The sequence below is a fragment of the Amia ocellicauda genome, chromosome 2 (assembly GCF_036373705.1).
Source record: "Amia ocellicauda isolate fAmiCal2 chromosome 2, fAmiCal2.hap1, whole genome shotgun sequence".
Lineage (NCBI taxonomy): Eukaryota > Metazoa > Chordata > Actinopteri > Amiiformes > Amiidae > Amia > Amia ocellicauda.
This window is the reverse complement of record NC_089851.1, coordinates 34,206,706-34,226,461: the sequence shown is the minus strand read 5'-3', so window position 1 is coordinate 34,226,461 and position 19,756 is coordinate 34,206,706. Positions and strand designations below refer to the sequence as shown.

The window sequence follows — 19,756 nt, the reverse complement described above, 5'->3', positions numbered from 1 at the left end:
TATAGCCTAACTTCTATTAGTTTTAATGTCAGACTTAATGTGAGACAAAAAAATGAAAATAAAAACCTACTTGTATTCTGCTGCCAAGGTTTGTACTCAGTTAAAGTTGCAAGTACCTGCATTAACAAATGAACTGATTTTAAAACAACCAATGGAAAGGTTTTGATTGTAAATTGATTGGACTTCTCACTTGGGTAAGCTGTAACTACCACTGATAATTGGAACGTAATTGCACTTCGACTTGTTTAGAGTCTGTAAGGGACACATTTTCTGAAACTAAATTGCAGTGTCCCAGCACTCCCAATAACCTCTTGTTAAGTTCAGTTAAGTTTAGCCTGTGTTCTTGCTTTTGTGTTGAATGTTATTGTAAGATATTATTTGTTAGAATATATTTTTCTATGGGAAATTCTATATCATCTTGTTTGGTAGAGGAAACAGACCTCCTCCCTTTTATCTAAGTTCCCTGGTAGCTCTGGTAACCCTATCTTTATGACCAGAGACCAAAAAGGGACCTGTCCTCTGATTGGCTCCTAGCCAAATTCAAAATGACCCCCACTTCTAAATTACTTTAGCATAAGGCACCCAAGTCATGGTGGTGGCAAAATGCTATTGGTTGGAAGGAAACCTTATAAAAGGGAAAACAAAGAGAATTTGAGTTTCTCTTAACTTCTTCATCCTGCAACAAGACACAAGACAGAGCTGGAGAGGAGAGACAGAGAGAGACACACCACTTCCTGCCTGACCAGACTGGCCTATAAGCTGTACTGTGAGGAGAAAGAAGAAAATGGCTATTATCTGTTTCTTACTGTAATCCAGCAGAAGCTTAATATTACTTATTTTCAGTAATATAATTGAATGATATTAGTTTCCTATTTTTGTCCAAATAAATGATTATTGCACATCTGTGACTTGACCGCATCTTCCCTCTAAAAAAAATCTTAAAAGAGAAACCAATTGACCTATGAGTTTTCAGTTCAACTATTTATTTAGATTGACTGAAAAACCAAGCATTCCAAATTCTCTTACATTATGGAAAGGAAGCAGCTGCAGCAGTTTACTTGGTGATTCACAGCTGTTTGCTGCTTTTGTTTGGGGAATAGTAAGCCCTTTAGCATGTTCTCAGTTGTTTTTGACAAGAACGGAGTAATTTCCATTGCTCGATCGTGCACAATAAAGAACAGTTATCAGTGACTCCAAAATGCTTTGCTGAGAAGTAAGCAGACAGTGTGGTAGACTCCAGAGAGAATTTGAAATCAATCTACAGCACTGTACTTAAAAACCTAATTACAGCTCTTTATTCTTGGTCATGCATAATAAGTTGCAATTTGCTTTTTTTATATGAGAAAAACAAATGCATTTATGTTACAAGCCTGGTGTTTAACAATTTCAAGATACCTTGAACCATTACATTAACTGTAATCTGTATTTCCTATTACTTGTTTTGCATAATTGCTTATTTTATTGTAACTTCAGTGAGAAAAGTGTCAGCCTGCATTGTTAAATGGTTAGTGTTTCATTATATCCTGCCTAAATTGCACATCCTGCCATGTGTCATAGTACCTGCCCATACATATGTTTAATCCACCTAGAAAACAATAACATTAAGTGACATATACATTATTTTATTGTCATTAAATCAGGGGTTCCCAACCCTGCTCCTGTAGGACTCCCTAACCTGCTGGTTTTTGATCCAACAGAGCTCTCAATTACTTCATTGAACCTTAAATGCAGTAACAATCTGCTTTGATTTGACTTTTTAAATTGTGTAATAAAAGAGTTGGTTCTTTAATAAGTTCTTTATACAATTCTATACTTAACTTAAAACCCCTACTGTTTAAAATAATTAAAAGGTTCTGCTTTAGAAAATGATTAGTTCAATTAAGGGTTCAATTTAGTAATTGAGAGCTCAGTTGGAACACAAACCAGCAGGGTAGGGGCTTCTCCAGGACCATGGTTGGGAACCACTGATTTAAATCATCCCATTTGGTCATTGAAGTTATTTTTGTATATTTGCAACCATTTAACAGTTTTTGGTTTGTTTTTTAATTCATGTAAAATAACTGTACTTTACATTTTAACAAGTCTCTTGCAGGAGGACATAATGATAACTGTTTACTTAACCATTTGATAATTAGGAAAAATTACAATATGTGATGGCTAGAATTGAGAGTAATAATGTTGATGAATATTATTATTATTATTATTATTATTATTATTATTATTATTATTATTAGTAGTAGTAGTAGTAGTAGTAGTAGTAGTAGTAGTAGTAGTAATATTAATACAACTAACAGGAAAAGAGTGCATTGCAATATAATAATGTACTTACAACATTATAAGCATATGCAAGAAAGTATGATCCAATAGAAATACTATACCACAGGTCATTTATATATTTAAAATATATATTTAATGTGTGTTCCCAAATCTTATATCTGATGGAACCTAAGCAACTTTTCCTCACACAGAACTTCAGTGCGGTTGATTTATTAATCTCACAAAATATGAACATACATATAACTAATTATCTGCTGATTGATCACCCAGTCTCAATGTATCGTTGGGATTATCTCAGCCTTTATTAGGCCTCTGTCTATGGCCAGTAGGTATTTATAACCGAGTTGGTCGAACGGACTCAGAACTGTCCCTAGGGCTGTTTTCACTGGAATCAGACATGTCTAATAATTTGCTGGAGAGATATGTCAGATTATGTTTAAAACCTCAGGTGTATTTAATATGCAATTTGGAATTTAATTTTATAATTAATGCTACTGGCAATAGAAATGAGAGAGTTTTTTATTGTCCTTATTTGACAGCACACGAGAAAAAAAACAGGTCAAAGTGTAATGACAGCCAACTCTGCAGCTCCCAAATTAACATCTCTAGACGTTTCATCCATATTTATGAGTGAAGATAATAATAATAAACTATTTTGGAAGAAAAAATAAATGTTGCACAACTAATTACATTCAACACTTGAGCATCAGTGACTATCAGAAATTTTAAATTTTAACTTTTAGCTTGAAGCTCTGAAGGAAAAGACCAGCGGGTTTCATTTAAAAACTCAGTTGAAGAAAAGAAAATACTGAAACAAATACAGGCAAGGTACATAGTAGTCTTGTTTGGCAATCTGTGTCTTGTCTAAGTGCATGTATTTACTATATTCCCTTTCATTACACATGAATTGTGTGACTTTAACTTCATTTATTTATTGCTGTTCTTAGAATTTAAAACCTGCTGAGAATCTGTTGTAATACTAGTAAGAAACTTCGCCCTCAAAAAGAGCTGCAGTTACATAAGACACCATCCTCATAGCAGTGAAGAGTACGAAACACAGCCCCCTACCTGGCTCCTCAGCTTCCTATCTTTTCTGCCATGCTGACAGAAGACTACTCTATCCATCTGGCTGCCCATGCCTGTTTCTAATTCTGGCTAATGAAATGCGTATGGTGTTTATCACTCCCTGTTGGTTTGTTACCCTTCGTTTCCCATGTCTGTAAGACCCCTGCCAGGTTTGTGTCTCAGATTCACCCTGACAAAGGCTTGGCTGCTTCCTGCCCTGGTGAGGTGCAATCAAAGCTGTCATTGATTTGGAAGGCAAATACAATTTATCCTCACAAAGGTGATGGGCTTTTTACTGATGAAGGCGATGGCTCACATAAATCACACAGTCTGCAATGGTCCTTGTTTTCAATAAACAGATTCTTACCTGTTACTCTACAATATGTCAAGAAATAGTTTCTCACCATTGCTTTTCACATCGACTTATGAAGCCTGTAAAAGTAGCAATACATTGGACCTACGTATCTCTGGGAAAATAATTAACTTTAAGAGATGTGAAGATACACAGCTTAGTTCTCTTTAATCTAGCAGCTCAAGCTTATTGGAGTCTAGCCCTGATGCTATATGCAATACATTCAAACAGTATCAACCTACACAACACAGTTTGGGAGGTTTTTCAGTGTAAAGACATTTCATCCAAATCCCCTTTGGGTTCTCAATATCCAATTATTAAAAATTGGAATGAAATAAGCAAAATCATGCTATTAACCACCAAGACTCATTTAAAGCAAACACTGTACATTAGCAAGTTATTATTAATGTATTTAAAGTGACCCTCAAAAAGTATGTGGCACCATGAGGGGTCTGTGAAGATGAAAGGATGAAAACAGGTACACAGAGCTTCATGAAGGGATGTTAAATGATTATCCCGGGCCTCTAATTTACCATGAGGGATGTGTTCAAGTTGGTTTACATATTGAGATACGTATTGTTGATGGCAAGCTTTTTCAGAATGTCAATACATTTCAGTTACCATACATGTATCGGATTATGTAAAACCAGCGGAGGTGTTACAATGACTTTAAGAAATGTACCAAATTATATGGGGTCATCAGTCTTTTCTTAAATAGTACTGTGATTTGGCCATATTAATTTGACCCAGTTTCTGACAGTTAGCTTGTATTCCTCACATACCCATCATTTTATTTTATCTACTTAGAGATATCATATGATCAAAACATAAAAATGTTTGTCCCCCCAAGACTCATAAATTCATTTATTCAAATTAAAAACAAAATGCTTCAGACAAAGACCTTCATTTGTTTGTTTAGGTCAACATTCACCACATTTACGCACTGAGCCAGCTGGTAACCATTAGCTAATTCAAACATACCTAATTGATAAGTGTACACAGTCACATTCATAATTCATAAATGTGGGCAAACATCTCCTACTTGGAAGATAGCACCCTCAAAATAGATGTCTACCAGCCACAGAATACCAGATTACTGAGATACCTTGTGCAACCACATAATGTATTTTAGGTGTTTAACCACTGGTGTATCTCAAAATTGTCTCAGGAGCTGGTGAGCTAAGGACCTACCTGGTACCAGGATTGGTTCCTCTGACTTTGAAAGTGACCTTTTCACTACATACCTGTTTATCATTCTGTCACACACTTAAAAACAGTCACGTCTCATATAGATACTATTACATACACATCGCTATCTCTAATCCTAAAACGATGTGAATTACCTGGATAGACATTGGTTATCGCAGCAGTCAAACAAGGTTCACCAATTTTTAACACACATTTTAAAAATGTAATAAGATTAAGATGGATAGTCAATTTCCGCAAAGCCCCGTCGACTAATATTTAAGACACTTTGCAATTCAAGAGCAGACATGCATTATCCCACAGCAGCAGCAGCTTCAAATGATGCTCTTGTAAATGGAGCAATGGATTGATGTGTGCTTTGAGTGGGAATGTACTGCTAGAGGCAACACAGGGCTCTTAGCATGGTGGACACGAAGCAGGAGTTTTTTACTCGTAAACCGCATAAGAAATCATGCACAACACCGGCAGAGCTGAAGCCAGATGTTTTATTCTGTGCATAAGAGGCTGTCACTTAAGCAAAGATGCCCTTGAAAGAACATCTTAAGCACAAAGAGATAACCTGCGTGAGACATGCATTAACTTTTTCTCTATGGGCACTTGTCACACAGTGGCTGGTGGGTTAAATTACAGTTGCTCATTTTTTTTTACTAATTAATGGAGTCTGTTGATCATTTCCAAAACATGATGTGTACAGTCATTTGTATTTAGATGCAAAAGCAAAACAAAGTATCCTATAACATATCGATGTAAGTGAAACTCTTTTTTTATTATTCTGATGGCATGTTTTATTCTGTTTAGGCTGCATATAACACATTTAGAACAAGTATTGTTTATTACTTGCAAGCTTGTATCCTCTACTGTGTATACAATTTTGTATAAAGACTTCATATAGAAAAAAACTATAATTCTTGTATACTGATAAGTGGAAAGCAGTTTTGTGTAAGTAAAAGGTTAGAGCGATAGCAGCAGAAATGGATCTTATTGGATCAGTTTCAGTGAGGGGCTTTATGCAGGCACCGTAGTTGTTTGGGTCTGGCAGTCACTGGATGAGGCCTATTTTATTTACAAATAACTGTGATCGGCTTTATCTAGGATTCAGTCCAGCCATGGTGGTATCTTATCATAAAGCCACTTATTTTCATTTTGTTAGGGCATCTTTCGGCTTAAGCGGGAGCTGAAGGAAAAATATGAAATCGGCCCAGACAGAAAAATACTGTGTGAGGATAAAATTACTGATAAATGCAATATGCCAGAAAAGAAAAGCCACAAAACAGTATCTGAATGGAAACTTTATTCACATTGAAAAGTTCTTGTTTCCTTTGAAGTACCCCATTACATCAGAAAACATAAATCATACTCTGTACAGCGTCTAGTGTTTAAATGTTTAAATGTCCACCCCACCCAAAATAACTACAGAGAAGCAAATACTAATTCAATTATGCAAACCATTTAAACTAATTAAACTTCCATTACATGTCAATTCCGTGTTGCCTGTGAAAGACCACAAGGCCAATCCATCCCTTTCCAGGAAGAAAGTTATTTTTATATACATCAAAACCCAAAACGTAAAGGTCTGCTGAGCAGTATTTAATTAAACTCTAACCATGTGCTTATTAATATCAGGTTGATGTGTCATGTGTTTGCTTTATTTTGTTCTGGAGCTCAGGTTTTAATGATTAAGAATAATAATCTCATTCAGTTACTTCTAATACACTCTAACTCTATGGAGATGGGGAGCATTATGTAAAATGGGAGTGGGCTATCTGCAAAGAATGATGTCACACTGACTTTTCACATAGACCAGAACCAGAAACACCTAAATAACTGAATAATATATCTAAATACCCATAATATTATTACCAATTAATAGATGGGACAGTTATTTATGACTCTGAATATTATTATTTTTTAAATAATGCATGTTAGAAATTGAAAAGGTATATCATGGTATGAATCTGAGATCAGTTTTAATTCACCACATTTTTATTAACATGATAATCCCAATTAAAAGCAGTAGAAAAATGTATTTTCTTATGTTAGCTGACCTTCATGATGTGAAGTAGCAAATGCAAATATAGAGCAACTAGTGCATTAATTAAATGACTTTATTAAGACTTTATTAAATGTAACTTTAACTACTATACACATGGCAAATTTAAGCCCATTCGCTTCAAGATGAAGCCCACAACTTGCAGCTGGTCAGGAAGGCAAATGTTACCAAAATACCGGTGGGCAGAGGCCCCTTGAAGGGTGAGGCCAGTGCCACAAGACCATGTACACTAATTGTAAAACAACGTTAATAAACATCACTTAATCACATGAGTTTTGCTGACTAAAAAGTAAAAACATATATATGTATAACTGGTTAGTACAGAGATACATATACAGTTAGGTCCATAATATTTGGACAGTGACACAATTGTCATCATTTTGGCTCTGTACGCCACCACAATGTATTTGAAAGGAAACAATCAAGATGCAGCTGTCTTTAGTTCCTGCTTGTTCTTGGGGCATTTTGCCTTCATTTTCGTAACATTGGGGCGGAAACCGCCCCAAGAACAAGCAGGAACTAAAGACAGCTGCAGTGCAGGCCTGGCAGAGCATCACCAGGGAAGAAACCCAGCATCTGATGATCTCTATGGGTTCCAGACTTCAGGCAGTCATTGACTGCAAAGGATTTGCAACCAAGTATTGAAACTCACAATTTAATTCATGATTATATTAGTTTGTCCAATTACTTTTGAGCCCCTAAAATTGGGGGGACCACATATAAAAATGGGTGTAATTCCTACACTGTTCATGCAATTTGGATGTAACTACCCTCACATTAAAGATGAAAGTCTACACTTCAAGACCATCTTGATTGTTTCTTTTCAAATCCATTATGGTGGCGTACAGAGCCAAAATGATAACAATTGTGTCACTGTCCAAATATTTATGGACCAAATGTTATATGGTTTTACATGTATTCATGTTTGGCATTACAAATCAAATTCCTATCTATACTAGTATTACCTACTTAACAGATAATGGTTAAACTGTTCATAGGTTTATTTATCTAGTGATGATTATACGCAAAAAATAATTTTCTAGTTTCATTTATATACATCTTTTTGAGTTATGTTAATCTTTAAATTAAAATGTATATTATTATGCTGCATTCAAAGAGTTCTGTTTTTCCTCATTGCACATGTAAATGTGCAGGTTAAATGATTAATTGCACAAATTATGTAAATACTTTGAACTCAAGGCTGATGGAATTGATTTCAACAAATCTAAATTGCTACTGTCTTTTAAATATTGTTTACTGCACATTTGCATGAATGGGTATTGTAAGGAATACAGTAATTGTTATTACTAACTGCGACTGCAAAGTGAGATAAGGCAGTCTCAGAGTACACATCTGCATTTGTTTTGTTTTTTGCTAACTGACTTGTGGATCAAAATTTAAACTATTATTATTAACTGTTTTTTCATATTAATAAAAGTCAGACATTTGTGGCATAGATCACACATAATATGCACATCCTCAAAATGATGCAAATGCATGTCCCTTAATTGGTGCACCTTAAAATAGCTTTAAAAAGCCATGTAAACCACAGCAGAAATCATACTTGGGTCTCATGAGAATTCAGAAGTCAAGCACTGCCCAGCTCAAAAGCTACACAAATACACATACCACCACTGCAAATGTTGCAGAGCAAACCATAAAACTGTCCTTACATCAGAGCCATGATTTAGACTTCAGACAATCACAGACATTTGCATTTCCTCTCCTATATATTCTGATGAATTATGTAATTTGCATTAGTACATCAACAATCATTGACCTAACCATGATTAGTACAAACCTCTACATTATTGCAGATTCATTTTTTATCTCAAACCATTTTCTTCTACTTATAAATCAAAATACAATAAGATACAAGGCATTTGTTAATCACAGGCAGGTCAAAGTTTTATTTTGGTCAAGGCTTACATGTTTTACCTGTAAGTCAAGCGTATGATAGAGGTACTTTCATTATGGAGATTTCCAGGGGGAAAACATAACTTCATAAATATGTAAAAGCAGATATTCATTAAACTAGATATTATCTGATGTGTGCATCTGAACATCTGAATATTGTTGCTTCTCCTACAAATGACACAGCATTAAACTGATTAAGACGATACACTTTAAAAGAATGTGATTCTATTAGAATGGCCCAATTATACTAGAATAAAACCTACATATTCTTTCACTTGACTCTGACATATAGGTGTCCTGATAGTACTATAGTATACCTTCTCTCAGAAGCCTTATGCTTATTTTTTCTACTTCAACAGTACATATTCAGTGTCAGTTTACAGTGAGGGGAAAAAGTATTTGATCCCCTGTTGATTTTGTACGTTTGCCCACTGACAAAGAAATGATCAGTCTATAATTTTAATGGTAGGTGTATTTTAACAGTGAGAGACAGAATAACAACAAAAAAATCCAGAAAAACGCATTTCAAAAAAGTTATAAATTGATTTGCATGTTAATGAGAGAAATAAGTATTTGATCCCCTATCAATCAGCAAGATTTCTGGCTCCCATGTGTCTTTTATACAATTAACGAGCTGAGATTAGGGGCACTCTCTTAAAGGGAGTGCTCCTAATCTCAGCTCGTTACCTGTATAAAAGACATCTGTCCACAGAAGCAATCAATCTATCAGATTCCAAACTCTCCACCATGGCCAAGACCAAAGAGCTGTCCAAGGATGTCAGGGACAAGATTGTAGACCTACACAAGGCTGGAATGGGCTACAAGACCATCGCCAAGCAGCTTGGTGAGAAGGTGACAACAGTTGGTGCAATTATTCGCAAATGGAAGAAACACAAAATAACTGTCAGTCTCCCTCGGTCTGGGGCTCCATGCAAGATCTCACCTCGTGGAGTTTCAATGATCATGAGAACGGTGAGGAATCAGCCCAGAACTACACGAGAGGATCTTGTTAATGATCTCAAGGCAGCTGGGACCATAGTAACCAAGAAAACAATTGGTAACACACTACGCCGTGAAGGACTGAAATCCTGCAGCGCCCGCAAGGTCCCCCTGCTCAAGAAAGCACATGTACAGGCCCGTCTGAAGTTTGCCAATGAACATCTGAATGATTCAGAGGAGAAATGGGTGAAAGTGTTGTGGTCAGATCGAGCTCTTTGGCATCAACTCAACTCGCAGTGTTTGGAGGAGGAGGAATGACCCCAAGAACACCATCCCCACCGTCAAACATGGGGGTGGAAACATTATGCTTTTGGGGGTGTTTTTCTGCTAAGGGGACAGGACAATTGCACCACATCAAAGTGACGATGGACGGGGCCATGTACCGTCAAATCTTGGGTGAGAACCTCCTTCCCTCAGCCAGGGCATTGAAAATGGGTCGTGGATGGGTATTCCAGCATGACAATGACCCAAAACACACAGCCAAAGCAACAAAGGTGTGGCTCAAGAAGAAGCAGATTAAGGTCCTGGAGTGGCCTAGCCAGTCTCCAGACCTTAATCCCATAGAAAATCTGTGGAGGGAGCTGAAGGTTCGAGTTGCCAAACATCAGCCTCGAAACCTTAATGACTTGGAGAGGATCTGCAAAGAGGAGTGGGACAAAATCCCTCCTGAGATGTGTGCAAACCTGGTGGCCAACTACAAGAAACGTCTGACCTCTGTGATTGCCAACAAGGATTTTGCCACCAAGTACTAAATCGAAGGGGTCAAATACTTATTTCCCTCATTAACATGCAAATCAATTAATAACTGTTTTGAAATGCGTTTTTCTGGATTTTTTTGTTGTTATTCTGTTTCTCACTGTTAAAATACACCTACCATTAAAATTATAGACTGATCATTTCTTTGTCAGTGGGCAAACTTAAAAACTCAGCAGGGGATCAAATACTTTTTTCCCCTCACTTTACTTTTTGTTATCTAATAGTATTTGTATAGTACAGCAATAATCAGCATTTCACACTGCATACCTTAGAAGAATAAATAAATTAAAAAAACAAGTAGACCACTTGTAACAGGGATGCTAAAAAAATCGGAATAGACTTACAAATAAAAGTATCACACTTCACACTCTTCTATAATCTGTGTAATGAAAAGCATTATGATTCCTCCTTATTCGAAATATTCAAATTACACCGCTCCTGGACTAAGACAAATCTCCCTATTCCAGAGGGATAAACGTGTTAATTGTTTTAACACCCTAATCAGGAAGCTGAGTCTGGAGTTGTATACTGTGCAGGTCATGTAATCAGTATGAAACAGCTTATGATATGATGCAACACCAACGGTTATAAAACAATTAAAATCAAGACAGCCAAGACATACATTTTCAGTTGATTGATGATAAGACTCAACTAGTTCACAACTTGCTAATCATAATCTATGAGTAATCACTGACTATATATATATATATATATATATATATATATATATATATATATATATATATATATATATATATACACTCACCTAAAGGATTATTAGGAACACCTGTTCAATTTCTCATTAATGCAATTATCTAACCAACCAATCACATGGCAGTTGCTTCAATGCATTTAGGGGTGTGGTCCTGGTTAAGACAATCTCCTGAACTCCAAACTGAATGTCTGAATGGGAAAGAAAGGTGATTTAAGCAATTTTGAGCGTGGCATGGTTGTTGGTGCCAGACGGGCCGGTCTGAGTATTTCACAATCTGCTCAGTTACTGGGATTTTCACGCACAACCATTTCTAGGGTTTACAAAGAATGGTGTGAAAAGGGAAAAACATCCAGTATGCGGCAGTCCTGTGGGCGAAAATGCCTTGTTGATGCTAGAGGTCAGAGGAGAATGGGCCAACTGATTCAAGCTGATAGAAGAGCAACTTTGACTGAAATAACCACTCGTTACAACCGAGGTATGCAGCAAAGCATTTGTGAAGCCACAACACGTACAACCTTGAGGCGGATGGGCTACAACAGCAGAAGAGCCCACCGGGTACCACTCATCTCCACTACAAATAGGAAAAAGAGGTTACAATTTGCACAAGCTCATCAAAATTGGACAGTTGAAGACTGGAAAAATGTTGCCTGGTCTGATGAGTCTCGATTTCTGTTGAGACATTCAGATGGTAGAGTCAGAATTTGGCGTAAACAGAATGAGAACATGGATCCATCATGCCTTGTTACCACTGTGCAGGCTCCTGGTGGTGGTGTAATGGTGTGGGGGATGTTTTCTTGGCACACTTTAGGCCCCTTAGTGCCAATTGGGCATCGTTTAAATGCCACGGCCTACCTGAGCATTGTTTCTGACCATGTCCATCCCTTTATGACCACCATGTACCCATCCTCTGATGGCTACTTCCAGCAGGATAATGCACCATGTCACAAAGGTCAAATCATTTCAAATTGGTTTCTTGAACATGACAATGAGTTCACTGTACTAAACTGGCCCCCACAATCACCAGATCCCAACCCAGAGCATCTTTGGGATGTGGTGGAACGGGAGCTTCGTGCCCTGGATGTGCATCCCACAAATCTCCATCAACTGCAAGATGCTATCCTATCAATATGGGCCAACATTTCTAAAGAATGCTTTCAGCACCTTGTTGAATCAATGCCACGTAGAATTAAGGCAGTTCTGAAGGCGAAAGGGGGTCAAACACAGTATTAGTATGGTGTTCCTAATAATCCTTTAGGTGAGTGTATACACATACACATTCACATACACACACACACACACACACACACACACACATGCATATATATGTGTGTTTTTCCACTTGCTTCGACCTACAGCTTCTCTTTTCCATGTCATGCCTGCAAAGTTTATGTGGTCATCTTCAGGGTCTTTTTTCATCTCTTGGTATCCATTCAATATCTTCCTATTTCCACTTTTGATCTTTTCCTCTTGCAATGTGTCAGCCCATTGCCATTTTATCATTTTCACTCTTTCAATGATGTCACATATTTTGGTTTTACCTTCGATCCATTAATTTATTTTGCTGTCTCTTCATGTTATTCCAAGCATATATCTTTCCATGCTCCTGTGTATGCTCCTCATCCATAGTTTCTGTATCATTCTTGCATTAATTGACCAGATTTCACAGCCATAAGTGAGCGTTGGTAATATCCAACAATCAAATACTTTTCTTGTCAGGCAAGTGGGTAGATTTCCTTTCAACAGCATGCTGTTTCTTCCAAATTCCAAACCCATTTTTCCTCGTCTTTTGATTTCTTCCATAATATCTCCATCTTGCTGATATATTGTCCAAGGTAGACATAACTTTTAACTTATTTGGGTATCCATTGATCTACTTCAATTTTCTTAGATTTAACAAGCTGTTAAACATGACTTTGGTTTTACTCAGGTTCATTTTAAGTCCAGTTTTCTTACTTGCATCTGAGAGTCTTTTTAATTGAAGCTGATTTATCTGGATTCCCTTTTCTTGCCAGGCCAAAGTCTAAAACACTTCAAGACTTACTTTGGAGAGATTGTGTCTCCCTGGCATACTCCTTAACAAATATTGAGTTGGACTTTTAATATAGCATTGTTGTAAATATATTTAATAAGAGGTTATATAGGTTTTCTCAAGGTTTTGATTTCTTAGAGCTCTGAGCTCGGAAAAAAAATGGAATAAAATGCTTTCTCATGGTCAACAAAGCCCAGACACAGAGGAAGCTCATATTCTCTGCATCTTTCCAATACTTCACATACAATTTGTATATGATCCATCTTGTTATATCCAGTTCTGAATCCTGATTGTTCTCTTGTTTGGGCAAAGTCCAGTGTGTCTTGAAGGCGATGTGTTAATATCTTTGTAAATAATTCGTATAAGATGGGAAGTGGGCCTATAGTTCTTCAGATCGTATTTGTCTCCTTTCTTGTGAAGGAGGGTAACAGTTGCAGTGTTCCATTTATATATTGGTTTATTTCTGAGACACTTTGTTAAATGTTTTGCCAGAATCTTCTCAATTTCTTCCCCAGCTTCTTTAAGGATCCCCACTGTGATTCCATCATCTCCAGGTGCTTTACCATTTTTCATCTTCATTATGGCTTAACCTACATCTTCTGGACTCACATCTGGTATTTCACTTGTGTTCATTGAGACCTCTTCTTCTTTACTACTGTCATCACTACTACTAAATGTAGCATAGTGCTAGGCGTAGCACTATTTCGCTGGCAGGGCAACACCAAATCTCCCAGAAGCCCCAAGATGATGAATCATATTATGGAAGCACCTGATTGGCCAGCTTCTGCATAAAAGAAGGAAGTCAGCACTATTTGTTGTGGAGAGTAGGAGTGAGGTATGGAAGCTGGATGAGGATGAGGATGAGGATGAGGATGAGGATGAGGATGAGGATGAGGATGAGGATGATGCGGCGGCGGCGAGAACTGAGAACAGAGACATTGTGAATAAACAAACCTAGTAAAGAACTTTTGGCTTCGAAACTTTTGCATTGTGATTTGGACTTGTTGCCTGTTTGTCTTTTGTCAATCGTTTGATTATATGGATGTGAGGAATCTGTTTTTAGTGTGCAGTTAGGTTCAACAAGCAGCGGTGGTTTGTTTTTGTTTTTCTTTTGAATCAATTCACTCTGGCACTATAAATACATTTGCACTATTCCACCATATACCCTTGTTACTGTGTCTGTTCCCTGAGGCCTCGCATGGCAACCCCCCATGGAGTCAAAATACACACACACACATATATATATAAATACAGTACTATGCAAAAGTCTTAGGCAGGTGTGAAAAAATGCTGTAAAGTAAGAATGCTTTCAATTCAATACGTAAGCTGAATCACACAATCATTAACTGAAACAGAAACAGCTGTGCAGGAGGAATAAAACTGGGTGAGGAACAGCCAAACTCCGCTAACAAGGTGAAGTTTACTGTCAAAAGTCATACACCATGGCAAGACTGAGCACAGCAACAAGACACAAGGTAGTTCTACTGCATCAGCAAGGTATCTCCCAGGCACAAATGTCAAGGCAGACAGGGGTTTCCAGATGTGCTGTCCAAGCTCTTTAGAAGAAGCACAAAGAAACGTGCAACGTTGAGGACCGTAGACACAGTGGTTGGCCAAGGAAACTTACTGCAGCAGATGAAAGACACATCATGCTTACTTCCCTTCGCAATCGGAAGATGTCCAGCAGTGCCATCAGCTCAGAATTGGCAGAAAACAGTGGGACCCTGGTACACCCATCTACTGTCTGGAGAAGTCTGGTCAGAAGTGGCCTTCATGGAAGACTTGCGCCCAAAAAGCCATACCTCCGACGTGGCAACAAGACCAAGTGACTCAACTATGCATGAAAATACAGGCACTGGGGTGCAGAAAAATGGCAGCAGGTGCTCTGGACTGATGAGTCAGGATTTTAAATATTTGTCTGTAGCAGAAAGCAGTTTGTTCGCCGAAGGGCTGGAGAGCAGTACACGAATGAGTGTCTGCAGGCAACAGTGAAGCATGGTGGAGGTTCCTTGCAAGTTTGGGGCTGCATTTCTGCAAATGGAGTTGGGGATTTGGTCAGAATTAATGGAATTAAAGAAGAACAAGGAGTCCTGGAAGTGATGGTATGGCCCCCACAGAACTGAGGCTGCCTAAATCCACAGAAGAACTGTGGTTATCTTTCAAGTTAGAAGCACTGCCCGAGGGGCAGGGGTTTTCAGCGCACATCACTGGAACGTATCAAAGACATTTGTCTATCAAAGCTGCCATTGGCCCTTGTGCCTGTCACTCAAACAGGACCCCTCCACTTCCTGTTCATATAAAAGGTGACGTCTGCACAAAGACTTCCTCTTATTGCCCTTCGCCTTGGTTCATTAAGACAGGTGAGAGCTTCTGTGTTTGTGAATAAAAACCAGAAAAAAAGAATTCGCTACAGTTGTGTTGTTACGCTATTTACATTTTATTTAAATTAGCCATGCTGTTTTGTTCCCTCTGCGCCAGGAGCTTTCACATGACTACTAGTCGTTTAATATTACTATTATTATTCAGGCTAGTTCGCTGTGTTGGTTTTTTGCCCACAGGACTTTCCTCCACAGCGAGAGCACACACAGAAGCAGTAATAGTCGAGGCCGGCCGCCCGGCCTAAACCTCGGTCTCTCATAAGAGACCTTGCTTGTGAGAGGGGCTTCCACGCTCACTACAGCCTGCAGCTGTGGCTGTAGGAGGTCTCGCTCTTACAGTGTACTGGATTGAGCTCTGCTGCGCTCACTCATCCGTGCAGTGGTTCTGGTGTGTTAAGCCCTGTTTTGGCTGGTGGCTTTTCTACTGTGAGCCCTCCGGATCCCGAAGAGTGAGGCGCTCAGTGTCCCTGATACCCCCACCCCCCCGGCACACGTGGTGCGACTAGGCTTGTACGGCACGTGCGGCACTTGCAGTGTGCAGTGCTTTGTTAGGCGTACTTTTGCAGTGCTTGGTGTTACTCCTCGGGACCTCCTGTGTTTTTGCCACAAAAGAAAAGGCACAATTTGGTAGAAGTGTTCCCTGGTTTTTTAATCCAGCACCCCAGTGCAGTAGCGTGTGGTTGGGGTGTAGTGCTTCTCCCCCACTGTGCTGTGTTGGGTTGCCAGTGGAGACGCACTTAGTCACGAGAGCACCTTGGCTGCTGGTGTGCCTTCGGTGCTCGCGCTGACCAGAGCGTGCACCAGCGCAGCACTGACTGGATGGAGAGACCCCGTTCCTCCTCCTCCCGCCCCCCCCGCTGTGCTGTTTGTGGCCATTGCACGTTACCTGTTTGGAGTGGTGACATGATCCTCCCCCTCTGTCCTGTACCAGACCAGGGGGGCAGAGCAATTGTGGCGCCCTCCCCTGCTCGGGTGCGCGTGTGCGCGGGGTCCCAGTCATGTCCTGGAAGCCAGCGTCGCCGCCGCATTGTTAGGCTGTCCTCCGCTCCAAGCGAGGGTGGGGGTTCGGTGGACCCTGCTTTCTGTCCCACACTGGCCATGAGAATTAGGGGACAGAGAGGGAGGCCCGCGGAGGAGTTGGCTGCAGCGATAGACCTCCTAGTGACGGTCATGCGCCATGGGGCATGTGCAAATGGCCGTTCCCTGGCAACCATTGTGGAGGCACGCCATCAACTCTGGTTGTCCCAGGTGAGGAGAGTCCTGGACACAGACAGGACCCGGCTGATGGATGCCCCCATCTTGCCCGGGTTCACTTTTGGACCATCCATGGAGAACATGCTGGCACGTTCCCTCCTGGAGAGAGAGCAGTCGCTACAGCTCGCCCGAGTGTACCCCCAAGCAGCACCTCTTGGCCAGGCCCGCAGACAACCTGCAGGGACTAGAAGGCCACCCCCAGGCAACAGCAGCCCCGCCCTCCAGCTGACCTGTGCCAGCGACTCACCGCCAGGCAGGCATCTACCCAGGCCTGCAGCGGTAGAACCAGGCCAAAAAGGACGGGCAGCGGACCCTCACCTCCCACGTCGCGGCCCTGGAGCGTTCCAACAGCCTCTGGCTCACCCATACACCCCCCAGCAACTCTCCAATTGGCACCACCGCACACAGGACTCCTGGGTGCTCCAAATTATAACAGTTGGCTACTCCCTACAGTTCCAGACCCGCTGACCCCCCTTCAGAGGCATGGTGTGGACGCGAGTGAGGGACCCATTGCAGTGTGTGGCGCTTCACATCAAAATCGCTGCTCTCTTGGAGCAACGCAGGATCCGCGAAGTGCCCCTTCCAGGGCAGCACGAGGGACTCTTTTCCCCATACTTCCTTGTGCCCAAGAAAGATGGCGGTTTCTGTCCCATCTTGGATCTCAATTATCTAGACAACTGGCTGGTCTGTTCGAACTCCAAGGGAGCAGGTTCAGAGTTACACAAGCCTGATCCTCGACCGCCTCTCCGAGTTGGGCCTTCGGGTCAACAGAGAGAAGAGCTGTCTTGTGCCAACTCAGCAGGCGCAGTTCCTTGGACTGCGCCTCAATTCCATTGCCATGCTGTCCAGGCTGGTGCCAGAGAGAGTTGCCTCCATACACACGTGTCTCTCCCTCTTCCGGTTGAGAGCCCTGGATGTGGGTGTCCCTTTGCCAGAGGCTGCTGGGCCTTCTAGCGGCTGCGTCCCAAACCCTCCCCCTCGGCCTCCTTCATCTAAGGCCTCTGCAGTGGTGGTTTGGGTCCCATGGGATGCATCCTCGCCGCGACAGAGCATGTCAAGTGACAGTCACTCAAGCATGCTGGAAGGTGCTCCGTTGGTAGTAGAGCCCTTCGAATTTAACCCTCGGTGTGCCCTTGGGGCCAATCTGCCACCGAGTGGTGTTGACAACAGACGCCTCCAAGCAAGGTTGGGGAGCTGTCTGCAATGGACAGGGAGTCCAGGGGAGTTGGACGGCGCCCGTCAGGACCCTCCATATCAACGCCCTGGAATTATGAGCTGTGCTCCTCGGTCTCTGTCACTTCATGCTGGCCCTTCAGTGCAGTCATGTTTTAGTGCAGACAGACAACACAGCGGTGGTTGCCTACATCAACAGGCAGGGAGGTCTCTGGTCGCACACACTATATTGGCAACTTTTCAAACTTGGTGTCAGGAGAAGTCTCATGACCCAGTTAATTGCCATATAGGTATCATTCTGCAATTCCTGCAGGAGCTGTTGGACCAGGGCAAGTCCCCGTCCACGCTCAAGGTTTATTTGGCCGCCATCTTCTCATGTCATGTCAGGATTGATGGCGAGCCTCCGGGCTCTAATTTTTTGGCACACCTTTGTTCGGTTCTACAGGCTGGAGGTGACAGGCCCGGTTCCTTCTATTGGGAATCCGGTGTTGGCTTCAGTTGAGCCTCAGTAGCCTATCAGACACTGGCTCCTGGCTTTTCTATCCCTGTCTGCCCCTGTTGAGCATGCTTGGGAAAAGCAATGCAGAACCGTTATCCCTTCCTACCAGACTGTGACTTGTATATAGTTCATTCTGTAGGAGTGCATGTGTTTATTACACCTGTACCCTGCCATTGTACATAGTTCCTTTGTCAGCAGGCCTTGGCCCCGCCCTAGCTATACTAGCTGTGCTGAGGGCCGCTGCTGCTGTATTCAGTGGTAGGCTTTGAGTTTGCTCTTGTGCCCCGCTGTGTATATAGTTCATTTATTGACATCAGTACAGCATCTGTTGCCGCTAGCTGCTGGTCGGCAGTGTGTAACTTGCTCCTGTGTCCTGCGTGTGGTGCATGAGCTGGCTCCTGCACCCCGCAGTGTATACAGTTCATTGGAATAGACAGTTGAGCTTGTCCGCTCCTTATTAAGTTGAGCATGGACAACTGCTCCTGTTGTTAGCAAGGGCACGCGTGCCTCGCTATGTATATAGTTCCTTTGCCAGCAATCTGTGGCCCCGCCCTAGCTATGCTACATGTGCTGGAAGCCACTGCTGCTGTGTCCAGCGGAGGGCATTTGGGTTGGTTCTTGTTGTTCCGCTGTGTATATAGTTCCATTATCTAATTGAACTATCTAACAGTGGCATTCCTGTCTGGTTAGCCCGCTGTATGATGAGCACAGGGTTCGAGACTGCACCCTGTGCTTATATAGTGTGGTCTTGGTATTGGCCCCACTCCTAGCCCTGCTAGTACAGCAGGAGGTCGCTATTACTAGGCTTCACGGTAGGCACAAGGTTCTTGTTGCCTGTGGATTCACCATTGCTTATTTCTTCCCAGTTCAGCGTGACTGCGGACTTTGCGTCTGGGCAGCCCAGATATGGCCCCATGGGGCCCCTGTGGTACGGCTCCTAGTAGGTACGCCTCGGGGCAGGCTCTCTTATCAGCTCACTGCCTCCTCCTTTGCGACGGTTTGGTTATACAGTAACCCCTCCCCCTTGGGCAGTGCTTCTAACTCGAAAGATAACAATAGGTTGTGTATGCAACCGTGGGTTGGACC

The 19,756-nt window shown here is 41.3% G+C and overlaps 1 protein-coding gene across 1 annotated transcript in view; it reads right to left on the bottom strand.

Annotated features, from left to right (window-relative positions):
- cnbd1 (cyclic nucleotide binding domain containing 1) overlaps window positions 1-16,620 on the bottom strand; it is a 45,673-nt gene extending 29,053 nt beyond the window's left edge. The window contains 2 exon segments of the mRNA XM_066689870.1: window positions 14,176-14,289; window positions 16,490-16,620. Of these exon segments, the coding sequence (XP_066545967.1) occupies window positions 14,176-14,289; window positions 16,490-16,620 (245 nt within the window).
- Window positions 16,621-19,756: the final 3,136 nt, after the last annotated feature.